At 41.0% G+C, this 26401-nt stretch overlaps 1 protein-coding gene across 1 annotated transcript; it reads right to left on the bottom strand.

Annotated features, from left to right (window-relative positions):
• Positions 1 to 354: 354 nt before the first annotated feature.
• On the bottom strand, positions 355 to 24800 carry LOC119722434 (telomerase protein component 1-like). Its single transcript, XM_038192552.1, has 24 exons — positions 24700 to 24800; positions 21902 to 22181; positions 20987 to 21055; positions 18399 to 18505; positions 17814 to 17947; positions 16840 to 16970; positions 16482 to 16577; positions 16121 to 16213; positions 15683 to 15876; positions 15241 to 15352; positions 14716 to 14823; positions 14073 to 14246; positions 12923 to 13110; positions 11946 to 12121; positions 11044 to 11206; positions 10441 to 10546; positions 9703 to 9831; positions 8773 to 8900; positions 7811 to 7940; positions 6605 to 6721; positions 5301 to 5444; positions 4181 to 4261; positions 3799 to 3957; positions 355 to 1106 (listed from the first exon to the last, which is right to left on the bottom strand). The coding sequence occupies exons 2-24, from the start codon at positions 22118 to 22120 to the stop codon at positions 864 to 866; spliced, it is 3201 nt and encodes a 1066-aa protein (XP_038048480.1). The 5' UTR covers positions 22121 to 22181; positions 24700 to 24800; the 3' UTR covers positions 355 to 863.
• Positions 24801 to 26401: the final 1601 nt, after the last annotated feature.

Raw genomic sequence — 26401 nt, 5'->3', positions numbered from 1 at the left:
TCTGAAACGTGCAAAAATAAATCAGGCCCATTTTACTCACAGTTTAGCCAGCAAATTTCTCCAAAAATTCCACTGGAGCAAAGAAAATGTCCTCAGTATTTCACCAACCAAGTTTGCAGACTCAATTCAATTTTTAAAGGAGACTTTTCTTCAATATTTTGCACATGAGAGGGAAGTCAAATGATTTCAAAATGGGGCTAAATACTCGACTGGTACATGTCCATCCATGGTCCAACTATTTGAAAAGACTGACCTCTTCATTCAGTGTCAATAGTCTGGTGGCTTGACTATGGACACATGTGTAGAAAATTGAGACTAGTTCCCGCTTCATGCCACATGTTTCTTAAATTCTTTTAGCATGGTTGATAGATGCAGTACTGAAGCTGTGTTGGACTGGTTGTTTTAGGTGCCAGTCTATTTTCTTGCTTTGCATGTTTTCAATACCTTAAGTTTTGGGACTCTCATACACAGTTTTGAGAGCCCCAAATTTCCGGACTAGTTCTACCCCCAAGGTTGTAGTTATGCATATAGTCCATAAGCTTTGCAAACACTGAGTTCTTAGAACAGTAGAAGAGGCTTATTAAATAATGTCGTCACAAGTACTTTGACTCAAACACTGCGCAATGGTTTGCATATGTTTGATTAAAATGGGCATGACTAATTTGCCCAAACCAACAGCGTTTTCACATTAGAGGAAAGACCCAAGTGAAGGCGTACAGCGATCGTCTGTCCTTCAAAGACAGCAACATTTGGCAATTTTTAATCCTGAGGGCTTTGTTATACTTATAAACAAAATCCGTAAATCTTTGCAGCCCTGAATTCTGGAAACAGTAGAACACTCTTCGCCTCAACACTGCCATCTTCTAGTTATTCTCAATTAGGTCGTTGTCATAAGTGCCTTCATCATCATCATCATCTGAATCTTCGTCATCTAGCGGGTCTTCGTCGTCATCGATGTCGACTCGCTCGTCAGCGTTTCGGTTTTCGTTGGGGTCCCTGGACCGTTGGTTGGCCTCCCTGGCGACCCTGTTGGCGATTCCTATGTAGATGGGCTCGTTGAGGCAGTTGCGGCATCGCTGGGTCCGCGGGTGGTGGTACCCGAACACCTGGGATGACGGTGGAAAACATAATTGCATTAGCAGGGAAACACAACGAGACTGAGACAAAGACAGAACTCGGAATACCAACTATACCAATTACAGCGTGTTCGATGACTTCTCTCGCGCTTAGCATACTTTCGTTTTGGGTATAAATGCACATGCACAGTCTGTAGCCATAAATGAACTATCGCAGGCTACTCGAGGTCATGTGGCGATTACATCCCCTTTGCAAAATGGATTTGAGCCGTCAAAAGCCATGGTTGCCACGGTACGTGCTCTTCCAAAGTGATTGGAATCAACTCCCCCAGTCCATCACCTCCCTGAAGTCCCTTGAGTTGTTCAAGGCGGCCATCCAACATGGACAGAACTGAACCCACTCTGCACCCCATGGCGGCATGGGCCAAGTTTTGCTTGTTGCTGCCATGTATCCAGATGAAGATGAGGATGAAGAATAAGAAATGCCGGGTATGTGTAAAATTAACTTAACTTTCCTCCCGTCGTCTAGTACTCGTGTGAAGTGAAGCTGAGACACTTTTCAATCCCACGCCGCCGCAGCGTTAGACTTAGCCGCCATGTTTCTGCATTGTATTCTGGGATACTTACCCAAGTAACTGGCTCAGAAGGTCTGTTACTTGGGCCAGGCTCGAGTAAGCGCGAGAAGTCATGTGAGCGTTAAATCGAAAGCAGTCGTGCTTGCACAAGTAAGCGTAGGGAGGTAATCGAACACGCTATACAGAGTGTCCCAAAAAAAATGCTCCACTCTCCTTTTTTTACAAATTCAAGCAAACCTAAATGCATACACTTTCTTATTATGCATGGTAAGAATGCTATGTGTCTTGGTTGTTATCTACCAAAAAAAATTGGATCATACTATCAATCCACTAGGGACAGAAATGCTTAAATATGAACTCGCCTCAACTTGCCAACTGCGCTGGGGACTCAAATCACCAATTTTAAAATGTCGATTTTGTCAAGTGTGCTTTTCAAAAATTCTACTTGGTATCTATTATGAAAGACCAGTCATCAGTCGTTGTCAAGCATACAAGAGAAAACCAACCAACCATGGCATTGTCCATTTATTGGACTTTGACTAAAAATACCTATTTGTAAATCAACCACACGTAACAATTGTTCACCTATGGCTGATTGTTCACAAATTTATGCATTGAATTTGTAAAAAAGGAGAGTGGAGCATTTTTTTTGGGACACCCTGCATGAGAATGATGCTGTGTCCAAATTATTTTGCTATGGATGGCAATAATACATAGAGTCTATTGGAAGTGGCTGCAGCGGCTTCCATAGGCATGTGTGTAAGTTCCAGGCAAAGCCAAGTAATTCAGACATGGCCTTATAAGACTACGGCTAGTAATAACACACTGGTCTATGGGAACAGGATAGGTATGTGTAGCTTTGGCCAAGTTCGCGCAAGGACTATAGTTGACCAATGGTTAACTAACGTTTGCCCGAACTCTGTCTAGTCGACGGCGGTTGACTTTGCTAGTCGACTATTTGGAACCAGCCTACTGGGGTTGGTTGCTTCGCTGGTAACCAATAGCCGCGAGCATTCATAACGCTAGCAGAGAGCCAGGATCCAGAAGTTTTGCGATGACATTTTGACCAGCGTTTGACTAGAGACGTTCGCACGTTGCTATTAGTGCGCAGGCGTAAGGTACGTCACAAATCAACCACTAGTCGACTAATGGTCCTTGCCCGAACTTGCCCTTAGCTGTTTGTTGTCAAGCAAGTCGGACATGGCTGGAGTTCAGGGGTTGCAATATCTCACTTGTCCCATTGTAGTGTTCGACTGTTTCCATAATGCATATTGGGGAAAGTTTGGTCCCCTGACAATTCCCTGATGACTCCTAGCTTAGGTAGCAATTAAAGCTATAGTCCATCATTTGCAGCCATCCGAAAAGTAACTGGCGTAATTATTGTTGAAAAACATACTTGGTTGAAAGATAGTAAGGGAACTAAACTCCCTGTGAAATTATTCTTTCTGGGAAGCTGTCATTTTGAAGTAATCAACGAAAGAAGGCATTTCCAACGGTGATTCTTAAGAAGCACCGTAGGAAAATTTAAATTAGTAGTTCGTTCTGTTATTCAGCGCAGCGCGCACAAGTATTGGAACGACGCACACGCGCGCGCGGTTGTTATAATTCGTCGGATCAGTGCGCAACGTCGCGTATTTAGCTGCAATTCAAAACAATTCAAAACATGATTCAGTAACTTTTGATTTGAAATTGAAATCTTAGAATGCTGTTTTTCTCGGAATGTACAGCTGAAGCTCAGCTGAAACTTCATCAGGTTAGTTGCTCAGTATCCTTCATTAGATTTTGAACTCTTTTGTTGCTTCAAACGAACAAAATGCACAAATTACAAATGATGGACTGTAGCTTTAACCATCCACTTTTTAAATTGAAGCCGGGGAACAACACTAAAACTTTCTATGTAAATTTCGTATCTGGGTAAATTTCATATCTCTCCTAAAAGCAGAATAATGGATTAAGCACATTTATGCGCAAAGCAGGAAAAAAAAAATGCCTGAAAAGCAATCGCAAGGAATATTCACTGCATTACACTTTCGTTTTTAACCAATATTTTCCTAGGCATAAACCTCCTACGCTCTGCACATATCCACATTTACGAGCTTCACGAAATTAGACTAAAATTTTACTATAAATTGTTGACATGTACTTACTTCTTCGCACACGTCCTGCCATCGGATATAGTAGCCATAAGCCTCATCGTACTTGCGCATATCCTCATACATGATACCCGTATTCAGTAATATCCGACTTGCCAGAACGCTGTACTCCCCGTACGCTTGAAGGCACAGATCGAAAGCCTCTAAATAATACTGAAAAATAAAGCCCAAAAAATCTGTCACAACTGAACGAAGAAAGTGTTGAGTTTAGTCACATGAACCAGTATGCCCACGCAATGTGTCGTCTGCTGTTAGCATACGAAATCATGAGATAAAGGAATTTGGTTATACCACGGTCAATAGAGGGCAGTATAAAATTAAATACAGTTCAAGAAAAACCATAAATTTTAGACAAAGGGAGAAAGTGTTCAGCTACCTTCTTTTGTTCTTCGCTCCCACGTTCTTCCAACACACCTTTCGTCATGATGGAGTCAGCAAGGTGACCCACGTCATCGAGCTGAAAAGAAAAAAAAGCAAGAAATCACAATTATTGGAGGATTGCAGGATTTTGCAGGATTGGGTAAGGTAGAGCTTAAAGATGCATTCCCTAGAGCTTAAAGATGCATTCCCTAGAGCTTAAAGATGCATTCCCTAGAGCTTAGAGACGCATTCCCTAGAGCTTAAAAACGCATTCCCTAGAGCTTAAAGATGCATTCCCTAGAGCTTAAAGATGCATTCCCTAGACCTTAAAGATGCATTCCCTAGAGCTTAAAGATGCATTCCCTAGAGCTTAAAGATGTATTCCCTAGAGCTTAAAGATGCATTCCCTAGAGCTTAAAGATGCATTCCCTAGAGCTTAAAGATGTATTCCCTAGAGCTTAAAGATGCATTCCCTAGAGCTTAAAGATGCATTCCCTAGAGCTTAAAGATGCATTCCCTAGAGCTTCAAGATGCATTCCCTACAGCTTAAAGATGCATTCCCTACAGCTTAAAGTTGCATTCCCTACAGCTTAAAGATGTATTCCCTAGAGCTTAAAGATGCATTCCCTAGAGCTTAAAGATGCATTCCCTAGAGCTTAAAGATGCATTCCCTAGAGCTTAAAGATGCATTCATTTGAGCTTAAAGATGCATTCCCTAGAGCTTAAAGATGCATTCCCTAGAGCTTAGAGATGCATTCCCTAGAGCTTAAAGACGCATTCCCTAGAGCTAAAAGATGCATTCCCTAGAGCTTAAAGATGCATTCCCTAGAGCTTAAAGAAGATGCATTCCCCGTGCCATTTTCGAGTGTCACCTCAAAAAGAGATTTGCCAAGTTCAAGTACAACACACAGTCCGCCTCCACAGACTTCTCGGACTAGGTGTGTGCGTACAAAACAAATGGGGGATTAGAGTGTTAAAACGTCATCTGGAGGCGAGTCGTGGCACGCTTGACGTTTTAACCCGTCAGCCGTGCCTGTGTGTAGAATCAGCCAGATCGTGTTAACACGTCATCCGACGCGAAGTGGTTTATCGTAATCATTACACAAGGCTTAGTGTCCCACTTGCTTACTGCTTACCTCTTTGAAGATCTCGATGGCGCTCTCAATTTGCTGTCTGCCTTCTTCAGCCGCCTCTTCCACGCTTAGCGTGTTATCCGCGCCGCACTCCACCCAAGCCTGCAGATTGAAGGCTAGCTGGATCTTGATTCGTCCCAGTTTGTACTGTGAGACATCAAGTTGCAAGGAACAAATATTTACACATTTTATAGTCATGTTAAATATGGTTCATACCACAAGTAAGGTCAACATTAACAAGCGATGACTTGACTTGACTTATGACTTGTGATTGTCTTGTGATTGACTTATGTTTTGACTTGAGACTGACGTGCTGTTGACTTGCGATTGATGTGCTATTGACCGGTGATAGACTCGTGATTGACTTGTGACTGGCTTACAATTAGTCTGTGATTGTCTTGTGATTGACTTGTGATTGGCTTACAATAAGAGTGTGATTGACTTGTGATTGACTTGTGATTGGCTTACAATTAGACTGTGATTGTCTTGTGATTGACTTTCGATTGGCTTACAATTGACTGGGATTGTCTTGTGATTGACTTGTGATTGGCTTACAACTAGACAGTGATTGTCTTGTGATTGACTTGTGATTGGCTTACAATTAGACTGGGATTGTCTTGTGATTGACATGTGATTGGCTTACAATTAGACTTGGATTGTCTTGTGATTGACTTGTGATTGGCTTACAATTAGAGTGTGATTGACTTGTGATTGACTTGGGATTGGCTTACAATAAACGGTGATTGTCTTGTGATTGACTTGTGATTGGCTTACAACTAGACTGCGATTGTCTTGTGATTGACATATGATTGGCTTACAACTAGACTGTGATTGTCTTGTGATTGACTTGTGATTGGCTTACAATTAGACTGCGATTGTCTTATTGACTTGGGATTGGCTTACAATTAGACTGCGATTGTCTTATTGACTTGGGATTGGCTTACAATAAACGGTGATTGACTTGTGATTGACTTGTGATTGGCTTACAATTAAACTGTGATTTTCTTGTGATTGGCTTACAATTAGACTGTGATTGTCTTGTGATTGGCTTGTGATTGGCATGCGATTGGCCTTGATTGACTGTGAGGACTTGTGATACAAACAGTGGGGAGGGGAAAGTTGTATATTTTTTTAAACAGGTTAAGGGGGAAGTAGGGGTCATTATTCTTTCGCCCCTTAAAGATATAGTCCATCATTTGTTATTTGTGCATTTTGTTCGTTTGAAGCAACAAAAGTGTTCAAATGATGGACTATAGCTTTAAGTCTGAGAATCAACAGTTAGAAAATACACAAACAAGTTGACTTACCTTGTGTACCGGGCCCTCCAGAGTTTGTCTCAGCGCGATGGACTTCCGTGCAAAGCTGATAACATGCCGGAGATCACGAAGTTGCCAGGGGTCAACGTACTCATACAGCTTCAGTTTCTGAAAAGAAAATTCAGAGAAAAATTCAATGTCTCAATCTCAAATTCAAAATCTTAAAAAGAAAGCCTATAATTTTCAATAAGGAAGCAAGGATGTATGCAATCCATGTTGTGTTATGAAAAAAAAACACTGAGTCTAAAATCGGACAGCTGAATTTTAGAACATGAAAAAAATTCGAGCTAAAAACTGAAGATAAAGACATTACAAGCTGATGTACAAGTTAAAATTTTCCTCAAATTTATATCAGCAATGAGGACTGTCAGAAATACTCCAGAGAGCCTGGAGTTTATGGGCTCCGTGCGCCGACAAAAGAGGGCGCCCTTTTACCACGCAACAACGTCCCATCGGCGGGACATTTCGCTGGTTGACGCGCACCGTTGTTTGTGACGCACGTTCACCAGGGGATTTGTACTATGTACACGCAGTGGCCGCGCTTCGCAGCAAATGAATTGCAGTCAGGCAAGATGGCGTCAGTCGGTCACCCCCAACTGTACTCTCTTTGCCGGCGAGGGGGTACTTGTGAACGGAGCGGATAGAATCCTGAGGGCCAGGTTTCCCCCAAGGCCACGGCTTTCTCAAGGCTCGGTCCAACCAAACATGAGAAGGGTCCTTAACCCTCCGAGCAGCTTATATAAAAAAATCACACCGTGGACCCACATGGAGTATTTTATCACCACATGTGTTTAAAGGTCAATAACCCTGGCATGCCTGTACATGCACAAGATATAGGTCATTCACATGGCCAGGGATTGTTTACAACCTATCTGGGCTCCTGGCGGCACGAGGGGTTGACACAAAGGGATCAGCGGCACTTAGGCATTGGCCACCAAGATCTCCCATTACTGCACAAAGGCATCGGGCACCATCTTGGCTTCTGTCTTTCAACACTCCTTACTCTGCAGTGGTTAGGGTCTGGCCAATGGGAGTCTACAGGCTTGTGGTGTATAGTAGGGGTGAGGATTACATGGAAGCTTGGCCTTATTCAGTGGGCCCACTGAAAAAAAAATTATGCCCATATTTGGAAAATGTGGAGAATCAAATCACCACTTTGCTGCTCGGAGGGTTAATGAAAGCAACTCCCAGACTTACGTCATCGTAGACGGTGCACGTCAGGGCAAAGAGTTCCACCATCCGTTCCGGTCTGGCTCCCAACTCCTGCTCCAACTCCATCGCCTTCTCCAGCAACGTGATGGCGGCAGTGTGCTCTCCCGATTGATTACTGCACAAGAACAATCGTACCCCGATCGGGTTCTTGTTACATTTTAGACCAACAGATTATTGGGTTATTAGATTTTAATCAAACATTATGTCGGCTATTCTATCCTATCGTTCAGTTTTATTTATCGTAAACAACTTCATGAAAATGAAGGCTTCTTTTCAAAAGGCAAAAGAGAATAAACCAGAAAATTTCTCAAGCCTTTAAAACCTCACAAATCCAACCAACCAACAGTTTCACGAGCCAATGGGACAAACACAAAGACTTTCGTAATTAATAAAAACCAGCGCTTACCTCCCCCCCCCCAATATTTTGTAAAGAGTGCCCTTTTTTTTTAACAAGTGCCCTTTTTTCTGAACAAGTGCCCTTTTTGAAAAGAAATTGTTCCCTTTTATATTTTATATTTTAATATTTTGTAAAGAGTGCCCTTTTTTTAACAAGTGCCCTTTTTTCTGAACAAGTGCCCTTTTTGAAAAGAAGTTGTTCCCTTTTGTGTCCCATCGGCCATTCCGGTTGACTTTGGTTTTAATTTCTTGCATGTATCGCACTGAAAAGCACCATATATTGTCCATTAGTGTGCACAATCGTCGGTTTTGAACAGCGCCCCCACCGAAAGATGGTACCCCCCCCCCCCTCCCCCCTCCCCCACTATTTGATTTTATGGAGGCCAAGTCACGGTCCGGAGAAAAAACCTGTCTACATTTCAGCACGGGTGTGCACGTGCCCTTTTCAATAAATATTTACCCCCCAATAAAAATGACAGTGCAACGCCGTTTATTGCACTGTTTATTATTATTAACACATTGGGAGTGCTACAACACTCTCAAACACTCACACAACTCTAGATATCTGCTCATAGCGCATGGCCAGGACTTCTTTAGAAGTATCCTCACTCGCCACCAGTTTCTCCAGATTCTCTCTGTAGTTGTTGCCCATCATCTTCTGCCATCCCTCGCCGTGACCCTGGCAAAAGGATAAAAAAAAAAAGATAAAAACTCAGATATTACTGATGTCATGAATAGTTGAATTGTCTTTTAACCAGTTCGCGCCGGGATTATTTTGACAAGAACAGAACGAGACGCGGGATTACTTTTCACTCGACCTCAAGCCAGGCGGGTTGAAGCCATCACCCTCATATTTCCGGCCTCGCTCGCTGCCAAGCGAGTCGCTGACAGATATATTTCTGGCCTTGCTCGTTTCGTGTTTATCCGTCATCCGTTCCCAATTCCGCAAAACCTTTGCATGTATACACATCAACCGGCGCGAACTGGTTAATATTATGGTTCTTGGTTGGTTCTTCTCCTAAGGACTTCCACAAGGGAGTATAACTAGGAGGTCAGAAACACCGGGGCAAACCCCTTCTCTTAGCGATAAGTGTTACTGGGTTCTTTTACGTGCGTTAGGCCTTATACAACACACAGGACCTCCGGCTTAACGTCCCATCCAAAGGACGAAGCAATAATGGTTAAGTGCCTTGCTTAAGGGCACAAGTGTCCGCCGGCGGGCTCGAACCCACGCCACTGCTGTCTCTGAAACACCAGAGTATGAGTCCGGTGCTCTTAACCGCTAGGCCATGACACTCCACATGATAATACCCATTGATCTGAATTGAACAGATAAATCGAGTGGTTGCTAAAATAAAGCTGGACATTAGAAGAGTTTTGGTAAGTTGGAAATTAAAGGTTGAATCCCACTCTAGTAAACTTCTTTATTCAGCGAAATATTGATTGCAATATTTGTTCTGTTTTATGGACTGCTAGCTCACCTCTCGCCAGTACTTGAGGAGTAAAGTGCTGTAATCTTCGTTGTACAATTTATCAAAGACGTCCCAGTTGGTCAAGAAAGCCGTCAAACGCTGCGTGTCTTCCAATTTAAGAAGATGAATCGGCAGTTCCTTTATTAAATCAAATAAAATTGTATTTTAAATCATCAAATAATACTAGGTAAACCTTTTAGGGCTTTCGATTAGCATCCAATAAACAAAGTTATTTAAAAATTTGGGACTGCCAACATCAGGCTGGATAGCTCAGTGGACGAATCCTGGCAAGTGATCACTGTGTACACATGAGACTCCCTTCACTGGCAAGTTTTTGTACAAAGCTACTGTCCAGTGACGGATTACCTAAACAATAGCAAGCACAATGCTTTCGCCATTGAAGGGGGCCTTCATGATAGGATCGACAGCGTGCCCAAAATGGTCTATATGGTGTTCAAAAGGTCACATGTTCAAGTCCTACACCGAAAAAATTGTTCATTGAACAGAATGTTGATGAAAAAAAAATTCAAATTAAGAATCTAAAACTGTGCTGTATGCATGTAGTTGAATCTTGAATGTTAATAATTTTGGCCCAAAACTGACCCCCCAAAAAAGACTCAGACACCAGAACTACATCTAGATTTCCCAAATCCATACTTAATATAGCTCAGTTCGTGTTTTGAAGGTTTGGTACCTAAATGTTTTCTCATTATTAAAGATTTAATAATAACAAAAAAAGGGAGTTACTTCAACTTTGCGTTCGACATGGTCCGACTCGTTGAAGAAATCAGCCAGTTTCTTGTGCCACCACATCTGGTCCGAGACCGGGGAATCGCTTTCACTTGAAAAGTACCTGGACATGTGTAAAAAGAAGAGAATACATCTGATCTTTAGACAGGATTTCAGGTGAGAATTTTGTGAAAATAAGTACACTTGAAACTGCACATCCGTAATTAACAGTTGTCTTGAAAGCTATGCCGAATACATCAAATATTTGAATGTTAGATCATCAACCAAAATATCCAAATATTTTTTTTCCATTCAAATATTCAACAAGCATGAGATGTCTTGAGGATACGATGATGTAAATCTTTCGGGGCCCTTAAGCGGGCACTGAACCCCACGCTGTAATTTTTTGGACCCACTTTTTGGGTCCAAATTTGTGTTCTGGATCCGCCCTTGATCCCAATTGGCGGCCAGAAAAGGCAGGCGTATGATTAACATGATTGGTGAATTTTGAAATCTAACACAATATCAAGTCCAAGTTGGGAATATCGAACACTACATTATTGGAAACTGCACACCCCCAGTTGTCTTGAAGAAAACTTTCCAAAGAAAAGAGAACCTTACTTTTTGCGGACAGCTTTGCTGAGAGCCCGGTGGTAGAAGTCCAGCCTTCCCTCCCCGCTCTCCCCAAACGGTCGCAGGAATGGTTTGAGAGCTCGGAAGACCACCGCCCACTTGGCCGCCGCTAGAGGCCCGACATCTTTGTTCTTCTTCTCGGCGCCTTTATCTGTGAAACAAAACGTCAAGTTGGGTTCAGTTTGTCCTAGTGCTGTAGTGGAGTCCACCACATGTCCATCACAAGTCCTTTCGGAATTCCAGTCACGAATAGCCCTTTGATGACAGCCATCGCGACTCTGGGCCACATATTCCTACCTCCATGATCTGACTAAAGGGCGAAGCTATGAACAAGTTCAGGCAAGGACTTTGGTTAACCATAGTTCGACTAATTTCACTAGTCGACCATTTGGAAATGGACCACGTCAGGGCATGGTTCCGTCCCTGGTGACCAATAGCCACGCATATCATAATGCACAGCAGGGAGCCAGGATCAAGAGGATTTGTGGTGATGCTTTGACCAGCCTTTGACTAGAGGCGTTCGCACGTTGTTTTTAGTAAGTAACGCCACGAATCAAGCACAAGTCGACTAACGGTCCTCACCCAATCTTGCTCTACGACACCAACTGAGTGAAGACAAAACACACTAGTTTAGGGTTAATTGGTTAAATTAACCCTATAACCTTCCCAGACATTTTAAACTCCATGGAAAGGTTTGGAGGATTTTGTAGAATTAAGGAAGGTAGGGACCTGCCATTTTGACTTTCCGTGGGGCTTAAGTGCAAAGAATACTCAACTGGTTTCCTGCACATCAGAGATCCTGTAGGTTTTTGTAGGATTAAGGGATGTTCTAAAATATGAAAAGACCAGGAATTTAGATTCAAGTTTTAGAAGGAGGCAGGAAATCCTACCTTTGCCCGTTTCCGAATCCTTCTCCTGAGGCAGGAGATTGTCTTCGTCTCCAAGGATCTTCAGAATTTCCGTCTCAAGGAGCCCAGTTGCCGAGGTTTCCAGGAGACAGAGGGTTGCCGATAGCAACATGCCGCCGTTCTTTTGCTCAAAGCGCGTGAACACTTGCTCCAGCAATCTGCAAACCAAAACGGTCTCGTTAGATCTGTTAAGAATCGTTTGATCAATGGAATACAAAAGACCAATGTGTTTCATGCAATAATATTCTCCGAACAAAACAGTTTCTGGCAGTGACTTCTTTTTTTTAAGACAACTTGGAGGAAGATGTCATTGTACTGATAAATCATATCTGTGAGGCGTTATGGAAAAATGACATGGAACTGGGCAAAGGCCGTAGTGGAGAAAAATGCAAATAACTGAACGGGGTGATTTTTTAAAATTTTCAAATTTATTGATATTTGAAATCTTTGATGTGACTACTTTTAAAGAAAAAATATTAAAAATCCTGGAATAAAAGTGTTTTCTGGAAAAACAATTGGCATCGTTTATTCTCACGACTACAAAACTCAAACTGTAAAGGCCTTTTTCACAGTATTTTACTTTTTTGACGAATTGATAAAAAGTGAACTTCAAACAGCCATAACTTTGCAACAGAATGTCCGATTAAAGTCAGGCATGCAACTGGGAAGTCACAAAAAAAAGAGGAAATTCAGATTTTTCCAAGACTTTGTACAGTGTTTTTCTATTTTCAATGGCACACATGGGAAGTACAAAAAGAGGAAATCAGCTGATCCGAGGAAAAGTTGCATGCCTGTAAAGTGCAACAAACAGTTTTGTATGGAGAATTTAATCCTTTTTCCTAATACCCGCAAAAACTCTTTCGACCTCTGCCCAGTTCTGTCTCATTTTGCTAGAACGCCTAACATATGATGAGCTCCACTGTAATGCTTTTACTTTTGAACAAGCAAGGAAAACTCACTCAAGCAGCCCGTCTGCCATGTTGTTGATTTTGTCGGTCAGACGATCGAAGAGTCCAAACACACGGAGTTCCTCGCAAGCCACGGCCAGCCACAGAGGATTCTGAGAAGACTCCTTAGCTAAGAGACTCTCCATCTGTGCAGCATCCAGACGTTTGTTGTACATCCCTAACAGCTCCGTGACAATCTCCTATGTGACGAGAGAAAAGGATTTTTTTTGGACGCATGTTCGATTTTGGGGGGTAATCCAATGATTTTTGGGCGAAATTTCCATCCGAGGATGTTACCCCAAAAAAATATTCCTGAAGCCCATCGCCATTTTGAAAAATGATGCGTGCTCCATTGCAAAATAGAGCACTCTTAGGACCCAATTTCATTCGAATTTCACAGAAATACAAGGTTACGGTCCTGTGCACGGCCTCCCCCCTTCTTTTTTACAAACCCTCAAGTTCATAGCTCACAAAATGATCTTATACCAAAGAATTTGAGGGCATGCAAATCTTGATTTGGCCGGCGCAGGCAATTTTGGACCAATTTACTGGTCTGCATCCGTTAGCTACCTGACTGTTGATCAGCACTGTTCATGGAATAAAGAGACTTCAAATTATGTCTAATGTCTCCTATCTGCCAAGCTTATCCCTGGGCGTATCTAATCACAAGGTACCCGACTGTATGATTAGCCTGAATCATGCAATAAAGACACTTCAAATGAGGTCTAGTACCCTACCTTCCTAGCTTATCCCCATGCTAATGGCAAGGCACCTGACTGTATTAAGTAATGAAGAGACTTCAAATGAAGTCTAGTACCCTACCTTCCTAGCTTATCCCCATGCCAATGGTAAGGTACCTGACTGTATAAAGTAATTAAGAGACTTCAAATGAAGTCTAGTACCCTACCTTCCTAGCTTATCCCCATGCTAATGGTAAGGTACCCGACTGTATAAAGTAATTAAGAGACTTCAAATGAAGTCTAGTACCCTACCTTCCTAGCTTATCCCCATGCTAATGGTAAGGTACCCGACTGTATAAAGTAATTAAGAGACTTCAAATGAAGTCTAGTACCCTACCTTCCTAGCTTATCCCCATGCTAATCGTCAGGTACCTGACTGTATTAAGTAATGAAGGGACTTCAAATGAGGTTTAGTACCCTACCTTCCTAGCTTCCATATCCAGCGGTGTGACGACCACCTCCTGCGGTTTATTAGGACGTTCCACGAGGGATTTGTGGGGCGGAGTGTCATTGATCATGGCCAAGATCACTCGCACCTGGGGCGCCAGTTTCCGTGGCAACCAGCTGAGCAGAGTGGAGGACTTGTCGTCATCAAACTATTAAACGGGAACGACAAATTTCAAGGCAGTTACAATTTTTTTCATTGTAAATTTTGTGTTTCAAATTGTATGCATCAGCTCAATTTGAAGGAAGTTGGTAAAGAGCAAAATAGAGAAAACACAACTCATGAAGAAAATGCAATCCAAATGTTGATTTTGTTGGACTCGATTCATCAAAAGCATCATAACTGTGTATACCTAACACATGTACATGTTGAGCATGCAAAACAAACTTTTAAAAATGATTTCTTCTGTTTTGGGTTTTTTTTTTATTATTTTAGATTATTCCACCTTTTTTTCACTGAAAAGAACATTACTTAAAATGCATAGTGCAACTTAGGTCATATCTTACCAGAATGGGTCACAATTTTTTCACTTATACACACAAAAATTAAGTAGTACTCTTACATTTTAAAGGAAAGATTTTTCTTTAATTTTTTTCCCCATTCTGTTTTTTTGTACAAACCTGATTGAGGGCATCAATGCATATAATGACAGGTCTAGTCTTTGGGTTGCTCAGAACGCTGCAGACCAACTGACATGCCGCTTCCAGATTCTTTGGCATCGTTGCTTCCTGTAAAAAAGAAAAGAAAATGTCTTCTTTTTTTGAAATTGGTAAAGGCGGAAAGAAATTGTACGCAGTTTGATCGAGAACCACAGATTGCAATGGTTAAACTGATGAATTCCAAGCAAACTGTACGGCTTCCAAGTGGTTTTGGGTTTTCTCCAAGATCTTCAACAAATTATTTGACATATAAATAAAAGGTTCGGCCATTTTCATCTGTAGAAAGACACTTGTTGAACCATCAAACAGCTTGGTTGAAACTTGGACGGAATTTCAAAAAAGGGAAAGTCAAATTTTTTTTCACACCACAAATTACTGACTCTATATTTGAATGCAATTGTTTCTGACATTAAAAGTGAAAGTGAAAATTGTCCTGTCACTTCATATTCTATTTTTTGTGTGTGGAAAACTTGGGTGTTTACTTACATTAACTTGGTTCAATTCTTTCAGAAGTCTTTTCAGGCACTTCTCCAAGTCCGTGGAACCTGGCACGGCACCAACAAAATGGTAGAAGACGTGCCAACCCTGCCCACCGCCACTGCGATCAAAATTTCAAAAACAAAATTGCTATAAAAACTGCACTGAAGCTTAGATCAGTACAAACAACTCCAGGGTACAAGCACCCCCTCAATGGTAACAAAATTGAGAAAGTGCACCCATATTGAAGGACCACTAGACGCCATCTTGCCTTGTGCAGACTGGTATACGTCCATTACATAACCTATGAATAGTGTGTGGAACCAGTGCAGTGTCCTTCACACGTACTGCTCGATCTTCTCCAGGGAACCAGTGAAGCATCCTTCACACGCGCACTGGTTATCATGCACAGCGCCCTCCGTTGTTAGCGCACTACCAACTCCGTACTCACCCAGGTATCTTCTTATTCATAGCCAAGGTCTGCGCCACGTCGGCCGTGCGGGCCATGATGGACGACTTTCCCGTGCCTGCTCCACCGGTGATCATCAAGGTCTTGTCTTGACCCAGGTCCACGACGTACTGCTCGATCTTCTCCAGGATGGCGTTGCGGCCCAGAACGGAGGCGCCACGACTCTTCAAGAAAGACTGAAGTAAAACATTTCAAATCACAAAGTTCAGTTTGAGGCAAGCTGTCAGATCTGAAGTAGAGTTTTCCAATCTTGTGAAGCTGCAGAACAAACTTCTGCAGTGAACAGTTGTTCCAGTGTGCCACGTTAGGGAACACTCGGCCGATTTTGTGCCCAATTTCTGAACGCCACCGTGTTTGAATTTCAGACTAAATTTCATGACACTGAAATTGTAACGTTCACGGAAATTATACGTCCCCTACCTCATGAGCTTCCTTAGCTTGTTGATAGGGATCTTGGCTGGCATCCACCAACGGGTACTGGGCTTCGATACGGCACTTGAAGAAGGAAAAGACCTAACCACAGAATAAAAGCAAAAAAAAGGGGGAAATTTAATGAATTTTCCCTTCAAGGAAAGATCAACTGATTGGGCCTAAGACTTTTGAAATCACCAACTCAACATTCAGGTGCTATGGAAAGACAATACAACAAAATTTGAGGTTTAAATAAGACAAAAATGATAGATGTATAATAATTCAGACATGATTCTATAAAGGAATTTGACCGTTTTGATGCATCGTTTTTAGTACTTAAAAGGTTTTCTTTAAATGCAGAGCTACAAACCTCTTTGGAGAAAAATTCGTCCAAGCCACTAAATTCAGCCTTGCCATCTTCGTCAATTCCGGCAAACTCGCAGTCGTACCACTTCACTCGATCACGCTGGAAATGAAAAAAAAAAAAAAAAAAGAACCAAAAAACACTGAAAAGTCTAACAAGCACAGAGCGAGAAACAACACAATGTTTAGTGTTTCTGTCATGATTGCGAAATAATACCCTTTTTGGAAACAATGTTTTTCATGCATTTGCTCAAACACTTTCAGCACTTTTGAGCAAAAAATACTTGAACCCCAACATGACGGGTAAAATGGGACCCAGACCCAGCATTTAACTGTTCTCCAACCCAAAACATTCCTGAACCTACCAGTTTGCCTTTCAGCATCTGTTTGAGCATGCCCAGCTTGTGAGGGGCGATGGGGTTAGGGTCCACGAAGTCCTTCTCATATTCCTCCGGGAGGTTCTTCAGAAACGAGGAATTCCGGATCATGAACAGAGCTGAAAAGTGGAAAGCACGACAAATTAAACGTAAGAATTGTGCACCAACTGGGATATTCTTATATAGGGTATCTTAAATATGGCTAAGGACTATTCTTGAGAAGTAGTCAGTTGATGATCAGAGATTGTGATTTTGTTGTAGTAAAGTAGTTAAGTCTGTCACGAGCCAATATGGCCCATCGGGCCGGTGTTTATCTCCAGTTTCCTTGGCACGAAACAACGGAGAATATTTCTACTTCCCCTGGATGGGATGCCAGTCCATCGCAGGTTACTCCCCAGCTAATGCTGGTATCCATTATACTCCTGGGTGGTTAGGGACAAGTGGGATAAAGTGGCTTGCCCAAGGACACAACATTTGGCCAGTAGGTGGATTTGAACCCCTGACCCTCTGATCATGTGTAATGAACCCTAACCACTATGCTTCACTCCCCAATCTTGTAGATTACATGCCAAATCATACAAGTTTTCTACAGGCAACTTGGAGGCAACCAAATGTACCACAACCTAAACGAACCCCAGAAAGATTAAAGTGCATTTTTTCAACTTTCTCAAAAATTACAGGGATTTAACATTTGTCTTTTTTGTTATTTTAATTTTTTTTTAGATTACCCGGAACAAGCTGCCTTTATAGACCAATCCAGGCACGACATCACTTCTAGCACGAAGGCCCTCTTTAATGGCGAAAAGCATTGTGCTAGCTGCCATTGAAGGGGGCCTCATGTGGCGCAACCTTGAGATTAAAGTGTGAGTCACCAGTGACAGTGGCTCGCCAAAATTAAGTCTGTGAGACCGTTAAAAGAAAATCCAAAAGCTAGCAGACTTCCAAAAACGTGAAATGCTTACAGTTGGGATTGTCGATGCGGTACGCGCCGTGCAGTATTTCCATTTCGGTGACCGACAGTCCTGGTACCCAGCGGTATTCCCTGGCTAACGACTCGGGTACATCGTAAGGGGTTGGGATCCAACCGCAACGCTCACTGTAATGTGAGAAATTTGTTGAATATTTAATCAAGAGCAACAATAGACCCTCTCCCTCCAACTAAAAAAAAGTACTGCAAGTTGAACTTGTGCGATCTTCCTGGCATGGTGGCAGTATTTATACAGTAAGTTAGTAAGCACACTTTTCAGTGTAGCTAACCAAAATGAACAATGACCTCATTTGACCCATAGATGACCTTTTGACCTCAAATGTCTCAAGTCATCTTAAGTCCCCGTACCAAGGATTATTGTCACCAAGTTTGGTTGAGATTGAAGTCTGACTTTTCATATGACAGCACTAAACAGTTAACCTAACCAAACTGGAACACACGGACGGACACACAGACACACAGAAGGAATACACTATCGTAATATCACCCTTTCTGGGATAAAAATTACCCTTTTGTTTGAGAGAATAATAATTAAGATCAAACTTGGATACTTTCATACCTTGTGAGATTGAGGAAAAAAGGCATGACGTTGTCTTGGTAACAACGATCGATTTCTCCAAGGCAAAGACGCAGTGTCTCTTCGGTGGATGTGTCTTTGGGAACTCCCTGTCAAAAGTAACAAATTTTGAAGGTAAAAATGGGGATACATGTATGTGGCTGGTTTTTTTTTTTTTTTGAAACCATGGATTTGTCCCTGGGGTTTGGCTCATATTGCATTTGATATTGTATGGATACATGACAGGCAGAGTCCTTTAATATGAAGCTTGAGCCTAGGATGCAGCCCTGATTTCAAAAACGCCCACAAACTCTGTTAACAATTTAGGCAGAATGCAGATTATGTCTAGTACATTTCAATCTGATTGCAATAATTTTTGTGTCAACCTATGCAGGAGTCAGATATGTCGGAAATGTTGTCGGCAATTACAGCGTTATGAAAGATAAGTGTCATATCCGTGACGGAGCCAATTAAAGCCAAAAATAAAAAATATTTGGTTTCTGGTCAGACCAAAGTTCCGGAATTGACGTGGCCACGCGGCTTTTTTTTTTTTTTTTTGGCTTTTTTTTTTTTTCTTCAAGCTTGGATTGTACAGACAAGGTGGGGTACTATTTTGCTTTTTTGGTGTCCTCATGTACATTGGTGTCCTCCATAATTTGCCTTGGTGCTTTCGATCATTTGCCTTGGTGCAATTTTCCATTCCTTGGTGCTCTTTGGTAAAAAAAATTGAGGAAGTGCGGAAATAGAGGGCGCTGTTGGAGCTACCGCGGAACATTTTGGGGAAAAAAAAGATCGACGCGCATGATTAAAATCGACGCGCGCGCTGACCAGAGACCGAATTTTTTTTTTTTTTGGCCTAACCATGGAATCTTTTTAATGATTCAGAGAAATGATCCCAAACTCCTAGTCTGTAATCTCCCTAACCGTTACTAGATGATGGATGTATAAGATTTGAAACATACATTCTCAAGTGTATTTACTGAGCTCTCAACAAGCTCTGCTACGGAAATTTTATAATGCTGGAATTTCCCTACTATATTGGTCAAAATGGATATGAGAGAGATTTCACATGGGTTGGGATTATGGTCGGGTCATCAATAGATTTTCCTGCTTGATATGTGTATATCAGTGGAACCACAATTTGGAAAACTGCATGGTTAAAAGTTCAATATGATTTTAGCTCTTTTCCTTACACACAGTGGATGTGAAACTGTGTTGCATGCAAATAATTTCTTTGCAATTTCCATCAGAAAATAACACAATTAAAACCTGCAACAATGGAAATATTTTAGGGTTAAAATATTATTCTTGTCTCTTTTCCTTGTGCACAACAAATGTGAAATATGTTGAATGCAAATAAATGTTTTCAATTCCACCAGAAAATGCAACAAAGACCTGTTAATTTGTCGCGTGTAAACTGTGCATTGAATACCGATGCAAGTCACAAAAATTACGATCAGCGATAAACTGAAAGTATTTTTTACATGCATGCAAGTGCAATTCAGCTCTACATGTATTTGACTTGTTGTCAAAGGGCCTGTGGTTGCCAGGCAACTAATAAATGCGTATACACTGTTGCCAAGGTCAAACACACGTGCGAAACAGCAAACAATGGGATCGGCTCTTGGGCTGTGAAGTCGTTCAAGATGCATGCTTTCTGTTCAAACAATGACAATGGTGCCAACACAAACAACTTCAATGGTTTGGGGCTTGTAATACCGTGATGGTGAATTGAACAGGGACTGTGAGAACTATTTCAGGCATTTATGTAAACTGGGGAATTACATGTGTTCAAACCAGTTGTAGTCATTAGGAACATTGGAAAAACATGTTGCAACCTGACGCCACTTCCGCGATTGTGTACAAAGTCTATGGAGAGTCAAGACAAGTATTTCCTCACAAAATTGGAAATATTTCTCAGTCCCAGATTCATGTCCTTCATTCATTTTAGCAATGACTGACCTTCATTGAGATGATATATGAAGAAAAAAAGTGGCGTCAGGTTGCAACATTTTTTCCAGAAAATTATTGGGTAATAGTCTAAAAGGGTATTTAACTGATATCAAATTGCGTCAATAATCTATTAACAACTTAAAACGTAATCACAACGAAAAAATGGAAAGAGCTCTTTTTAAGCATTGGGAAATTCTCGTCTGGTGCTTGTTTCGAGTAACGAGAGATGGTCACGGACTGCTTGATTTTGGAAAGAATGTCAGAACAATGTTGCGGTGAAATGCTATATCTAAAATCTATTCAATAAAATATTGATTTTGTTAAATGCATGTTTTCTGTGCACATTAGCGCTAATTAAAACTAAGGGTAAACTCAGACTCTGGAAATAAAGATTCTGACTGAAAAAATACCTAAATGAATAAAAAATGTATTTTTCTTTCTTCGTTTTGCAAATAAATCACTCACTGGCTAATCGCTCTGCCTGTAAGACAGCACACTTTTAAAACATACAAAAGGGAAAATAATGGAGTGAAACATGAAGTCCACATAGAAAGGCAATGTTTTCTTTTCTTTACTAAGAAAAATCAGCAAACGTTCCTGAAAAGGGATAGAGAGCAAAAGAGATTGAACAAACTTACCCATCGCAGGTCACACTCTACAAGATGCAATCGTCTAGTCTCACACCACTGTCTCAAGTCGGGGAAAACCTGGGGCAAAGAAAAAGATATTTACCATGAAATCCATCGCCACCAAAATCATTTTATTTAAAGTCGTACAGACTTCATATTTCAAATAGGTTTCACAATGAAACACTTTAAATATCATTTTTTTTCTCCCATTTTTCTTGTAATATTCACTTAGCTCAAACACAAAAAGGTAAGCTTATATAATTGTTTGCATTGAGAGATAGTGTACATTACAACCAAATAAACTCTGCAATATCATTTCAGACTGGCAAAATTTTTCTAAATTGCCGCTGACTGTTTATTTTTGTGGTCGTTTAGAATGACTTTAAGCATGAAAGAGCTTTAAACATGACAGCCTGATGTTGCACTTCTTTAAATATTTTTTTAAAAAAGGCCTGTTCATGCTCCCTCCGGACAACTGAGGGCGCTGATGCTGTGATGTCATTTCAGGAAGACACTGTTCAGTTTAGGAGGTTTTCCGCTCAAATTGTGAAGCCCAAAATTTGCTCATTGAAAGCATCCGTGAGAAAAGTTTGCTTATTGGCATACATGTACTAACTGCCATGACAAAAACGAATTGACAAAGAAAAGAAAATTTACAACAGCAAAATATCCAAAATTCTGGCTACTTTCGGTGCTGAAATATATGTAAATATTGAGGTTTCTGCCTGAAATGACATCACACTTTTGCTCATGAATATGGAAATTTGCACTACATAAGAACCAAAAAAGGCACCAAAATACCCTTGAAAATGGCAGAACGAAAATTGAAAATAAGGTTAAATGGGACACAAAGATGCATTTTCAAGGATCGCATTAAAAAAATTTACATTGCATATGGGCCCTTCAACGGTTGGATTAACTCACCTCTTTGACCAGTATTTCTCTTTCAGCGTGGAAATCCTTGAACGTGGAGGACACAAAGACGCGAATCGTCTTCCATCCCGACCGCTTGATGACCAGGTTCTTTTTGGATGCTCCTCTCGCCAACGTCTTGCCCACATGGTCCCACGTCTGCTGGACCATGTACTTGTAGTCCGAGGGCCCCGAGGGCACATTCATGGATTTGGAGCCACCACAACCCATGGCGACGCAATAATTTCAAGATTGTTGGACGGGGCGCAGGTTTTTTGTTAACCAGTTAATCCTGGGGGAGATTCAAAATGAAATGAAAATATAAGAGATTTAATTGGAAAGACAATGACTTGGAAAGAAACTGGGACATAAGATTGAAGAATTAAGGGGAAAACTACCGATGAACACATTCCTTCAATACAGAATATCCCGTACGTTATTACTTATGGCACATGAAAAAAAAACATATAAGAGGCCTAGGTCCTAGCTACCCCTAGAACTATGGTGCTCCTTGTAACTTAGAGGAGCATGGAGCGCCATAGTTCTAGGGGTAGGTGCCTGTTGTCTTTTTATTTGCTCCCAACAAAATTGTAGCTAGGCCATATGACGTCAAAGGGGTATGGCTCCATTGGAATAAATTTTGTATTTATCAGCAAAACAGTCGAGAAAATGGAAAAATCCATCGGCCTTCTTGGAAAATTTGCCATCTTGGGGAAAAAAAAACAAGAAAGGGGTCACCTCCTCAGCCATTCCATGGTGACTCGCGTGACATTTGAACAAAATGTAAAGTTTTAATGCATTACTGTTGTTAACCTGGCATTTATTCAACTCAAATTAGCATGTATTTGAGTCAGGGCATTGTGAATTTATGGTTTAGTCTTTATATGATTACTTTAAAATCGCTATTTTTTCATGTATCACAGTTTCTTTGACGTGACTCGCATGACAGGATAGAAAAAGGGATTTTTGACATCCCTTGATTCAAATAGCTTTTCCTATGGATCTACCAGTGTTCTAAAAATTATTCTTACAGAACTTAGAACTTAATACCCTCACCCAATACATGTATAAGTTGTATTGTGCCAAATATCCCTTGTTGTAAGAAATGGCCTGAAGTAAATGTGACTCGCGTGACACAAATGCGTGACTCGCGTGACACAGTAGCTTTTCACTTTCACATTATAACTGTAATTTTAGTATAACAAATCAAATCATAATATTATATAAATAAAAATGATTTACCTGTGAATACCTTATGAAAGAGTGTGAAAACTGCTATTTATCCCTTTACTTTGGCAAATGTTGGGGGTGGAAATCTGGTTTAAGCACAATATCCTTAACAATGACATAGAGAGAAAAAAATGTTTTGGAATTTTAGTTACGAAGTGATGTCATCAATCCACGGGTGATTATTTCAGGAAAACAGTTGTAATTCTTGGTCATGTAGAGTCACAGTTTCCTTAAATGGTAAGATCGAGCTGCAATTAATGATGCAGTTGTATCGGAATGTATACAGTACAGTCGAATCTCGTTTGTACAAACTCTGGTAATACAAAATTCTGGTTATAACAAACATAAAGCCTTAGTCCCGACTGTGCATTTATGTGCACAATGAATGGGACTGATGTTCCTCTTAGTACATAATTCTGATATAACAAACAATTTGGCTAGGTCCGAACGAGTTTGTATTAACGAGACTCGACTGTATACATTTGTAAAAAACTGATTCAATTTCTTGTTACATAACTAATGCTTTTAAAGACTTAATTCGAATTCTATAATTTAATAGGGCCTATGGCATTGTTTCTTTGTATTACATGTAAATGAAACATTCCTGGCTTGTGACCAGGCGCGGATCCAGAGGGTTTTTTTTGGGGGTCACCCCCCCCCCCCCCCCTGCTCTGTCCCAAAAAAATTCTCATACAAATTCCTGAAGAATAAGTCGAACCCCCTCCCCCCCCCCCCCCCCCCCCCCCCCCCCCCCCCCGCGTGACACACCCAAAAACATTATACTGGTCTAATGTCCGCCTGTTTAAAATACGGTACACCATTCTGTTATGTGTTAATAATCGTCGAATTTGAACAGCGCCCCCAATTGAAATTGCCGTAGATCCTGAATAGAGATCAGTGCACGTGGCCCCCAGACGATAAATGCATGGTACAGGAAACAGCCGTCGCATTTGCAACTCGCGCCCTCGCTCGACAAGCAATTTGCATAAACGCGACGTCACAGCTTGAGGTCATCTCTTGTCACATTCAAAATGGCTGCCATCACCAGACGTTTCACGAGTGCATATGGGCTCCAGAAAGATTCAAGAATATCTTGGAAAATTGAACATCATTACACCCAAGCATCCCAGAAGTGAAAGTTGGGACATCGTAGAATATAACCATATGTAAGAAATTCGCTGTTGAAATTATGAAAACGTCCTCAGTAGTGCGCAGACCACGGTGTGTGGCCTTGGGTTCAGCGCAGCATACCGACGGCCACACTAGTGGGGCTAATCCAGGCACCAGACTGTTCCTCATTTGCATACGTGTTCAAAAATCTTGCACATGCAAATGATCCAATACCAGGGTGAGAGAGCAGGTAGTGATGGGCGCGTACTGTTCGACACCCTGGGTACGAGGTTGTCCTTCCTCCATGCTCCAAAGTCCAATATCCCAATTAGGCCCCTATTTACACCACGTTTCACTTTCAGAAGCCGGCCATGTCGAAAGTCAATCACAAAATGTACGATCATTTCTATTTCCACTGCTCTAAATTACTCCAAATACATAAACGCAAATGCTTAATACAATGTACTTACCAAACAGGTAAATTATACGCCTCATTGACACTCAAAAGAAGGGATTTTTGAGGGTCTTTTGGGCCGCTCTCTTTTCTCAGTGCAGATAAATCCTCGTATGCTGCTTGTTACCACGACTTCAATAAAGCAGATCTAGTGCTTGCAGTAACGGCCTCTTGGTGCCAGTCTAACAGCGTTTCTTCGTTGCCTTGGTGCAGTGTGAATGAACTACCCTTAACCGCGGACCGAACCTATACCGTATACGTGCCTTGCTCTTAATTGATTTGTATACGACAAGTGTCAAAATTACAGCCTGCAACCGGCAATTAACAAAAGACCCTAAATAAGGTAAAACGACTGCAGACAGTTTTATCAGGTTCTTTCTCACCAAGTTTTTTTTTAATTTGCAAATACATTTTTTTCCAACTAGAATACATTACATGCAACGATCGTTTTAATAATGATTTTTATGTTTCGGTATGCTTCCAAATCCAAGTTTCAATCAGCTTATAAAATTGACAAAAACTATTAACTTTTCAGGCTAGAGCTCCATGATCTGCATGTCGGATCTATAAATAAAAAATGTGACTTGAAATTTATATTTTAATGTTATATATGCTGCAACAATTTGGGATGCCTTTATGTACAATCAAAATATTTAAGGCACATAACCTATATTCCGGTATTAACGGCGAATAAACAAACCAAAAGTTAAGAAAAGAAACTCTCTTAATTTTTTTCTCAAACAATATCCTTGTCATCAACCATATGAGCGTTTTCTGCCCTTTGTTTCTTCACTGAATACTTGTCTGCAAGGTCGGTAATCCGAGGGGAAATCCCCCCCCCCCCCCCCCCCCCATGGAAGGCAATGTGATCACTCCCCTCAGAATTTTGTGGTGAAGAACAAAGAAATGAATGCAAGGTCAACTTGTAACTTTCCGAGGGTGTAAATGAATTACCCATAATCGGAGAACATTCGTAAAAGCTTCAAAAATGCACCCTTTCATGTTGTCCAGCAAATAATTTTATGTTGTCCAAGTCGACCCGACTTGAATTTTCTTTCAATAGAGGGCGCACCACATAAATAGTGGTGGTTACAACCACTGACAAAGCATCAACACGGATGCCTCACTTTTGAACAAAATGAACGCACTCATGCTTCTGGCAATAACTCAGGAAATACCAGTTGTATTCAATTGCAATTTTGTCCGACGATTTGTCATAATGTGTAACATTAACAGATAAAAGTTTGTAAGAAACCAACAAGCAATTAAAATATTATGACCGAAACATGAACGTTGGCATTCAGATTGTAGTTTTTGGCGTTTAAAACAGTTTTGTTTCGGTCATATTATTTTGTTTGTCGTTTCTCATGAAATTGAATCTCCTCATGTTATACACAACAAGACTGGTCACTAAAACGAAATTAGATTTAAAACTTAAAACAACTGGCATTATTTTGTCGGGTTATTGCGCCCAACACAACGAGTGTGTTATTTTTCCATGAAAAATTAATATTTTGGGGCGTTGTTTCGGGTCATATATTTTTTTTAAATTGTTTGACGGTTTTTAAATGACATATAATGTCATATCATTGGACGAAATAGCAATGAAATACAGCTGGTATTGTTTGTGTTATTGCCCACTAAGCACGAGTGCGTTCTTTCTGTTTAAAAGTGAGGCATCCGAGTCAGTGATCATTTTGTCAGTGAAGGTAATTTTA

Source organism: Patiria miniata, unplaced genomic scaffold (assembly GCF_015706575.1).
Source record: "Patiria miniata isolate m_02_andy unplaced genomic scaffold, ASM1570657v1 HiC_scaffold_15, whole genome shotgun sequence".
In the NCBI taxonomy this organism is placed as follows: domain Eukaryota; kingdom Metazoa; phylum Echinodermata; class Asteroidea; order Valvatida; family Asterinidae; genus Patiria; species Patiria miniata.
This window is presented reverse-complemented; position numbering and strand designations above follow the sequence as displayed.

Bases quoted from the DNA above. Each gene is read 5' to 3' on its own strand.
- LOC119722434 (XM_038192552.1), bottom strand. From the start codon at position 22,120: ATGGGTTGTGGTGGCTCCAAATCCATGAATGTGCCCTCGGGGCCCTCG. The intron at 18,506-20,986 runs GTAAGTTTGTTC...TACTTTTGACAG, and splicing joins TAGAGTGTGACCTGCGATGG to GGAGTTCCCAAAGACACATC. The intron at 6,722-7,810 runs GTAAGTCTGGGA...TTTTCTTTTCAG, and splicing joins CGTGCACCGTCTACGATGAC to AAACTGAAGCTGTATGAGTA.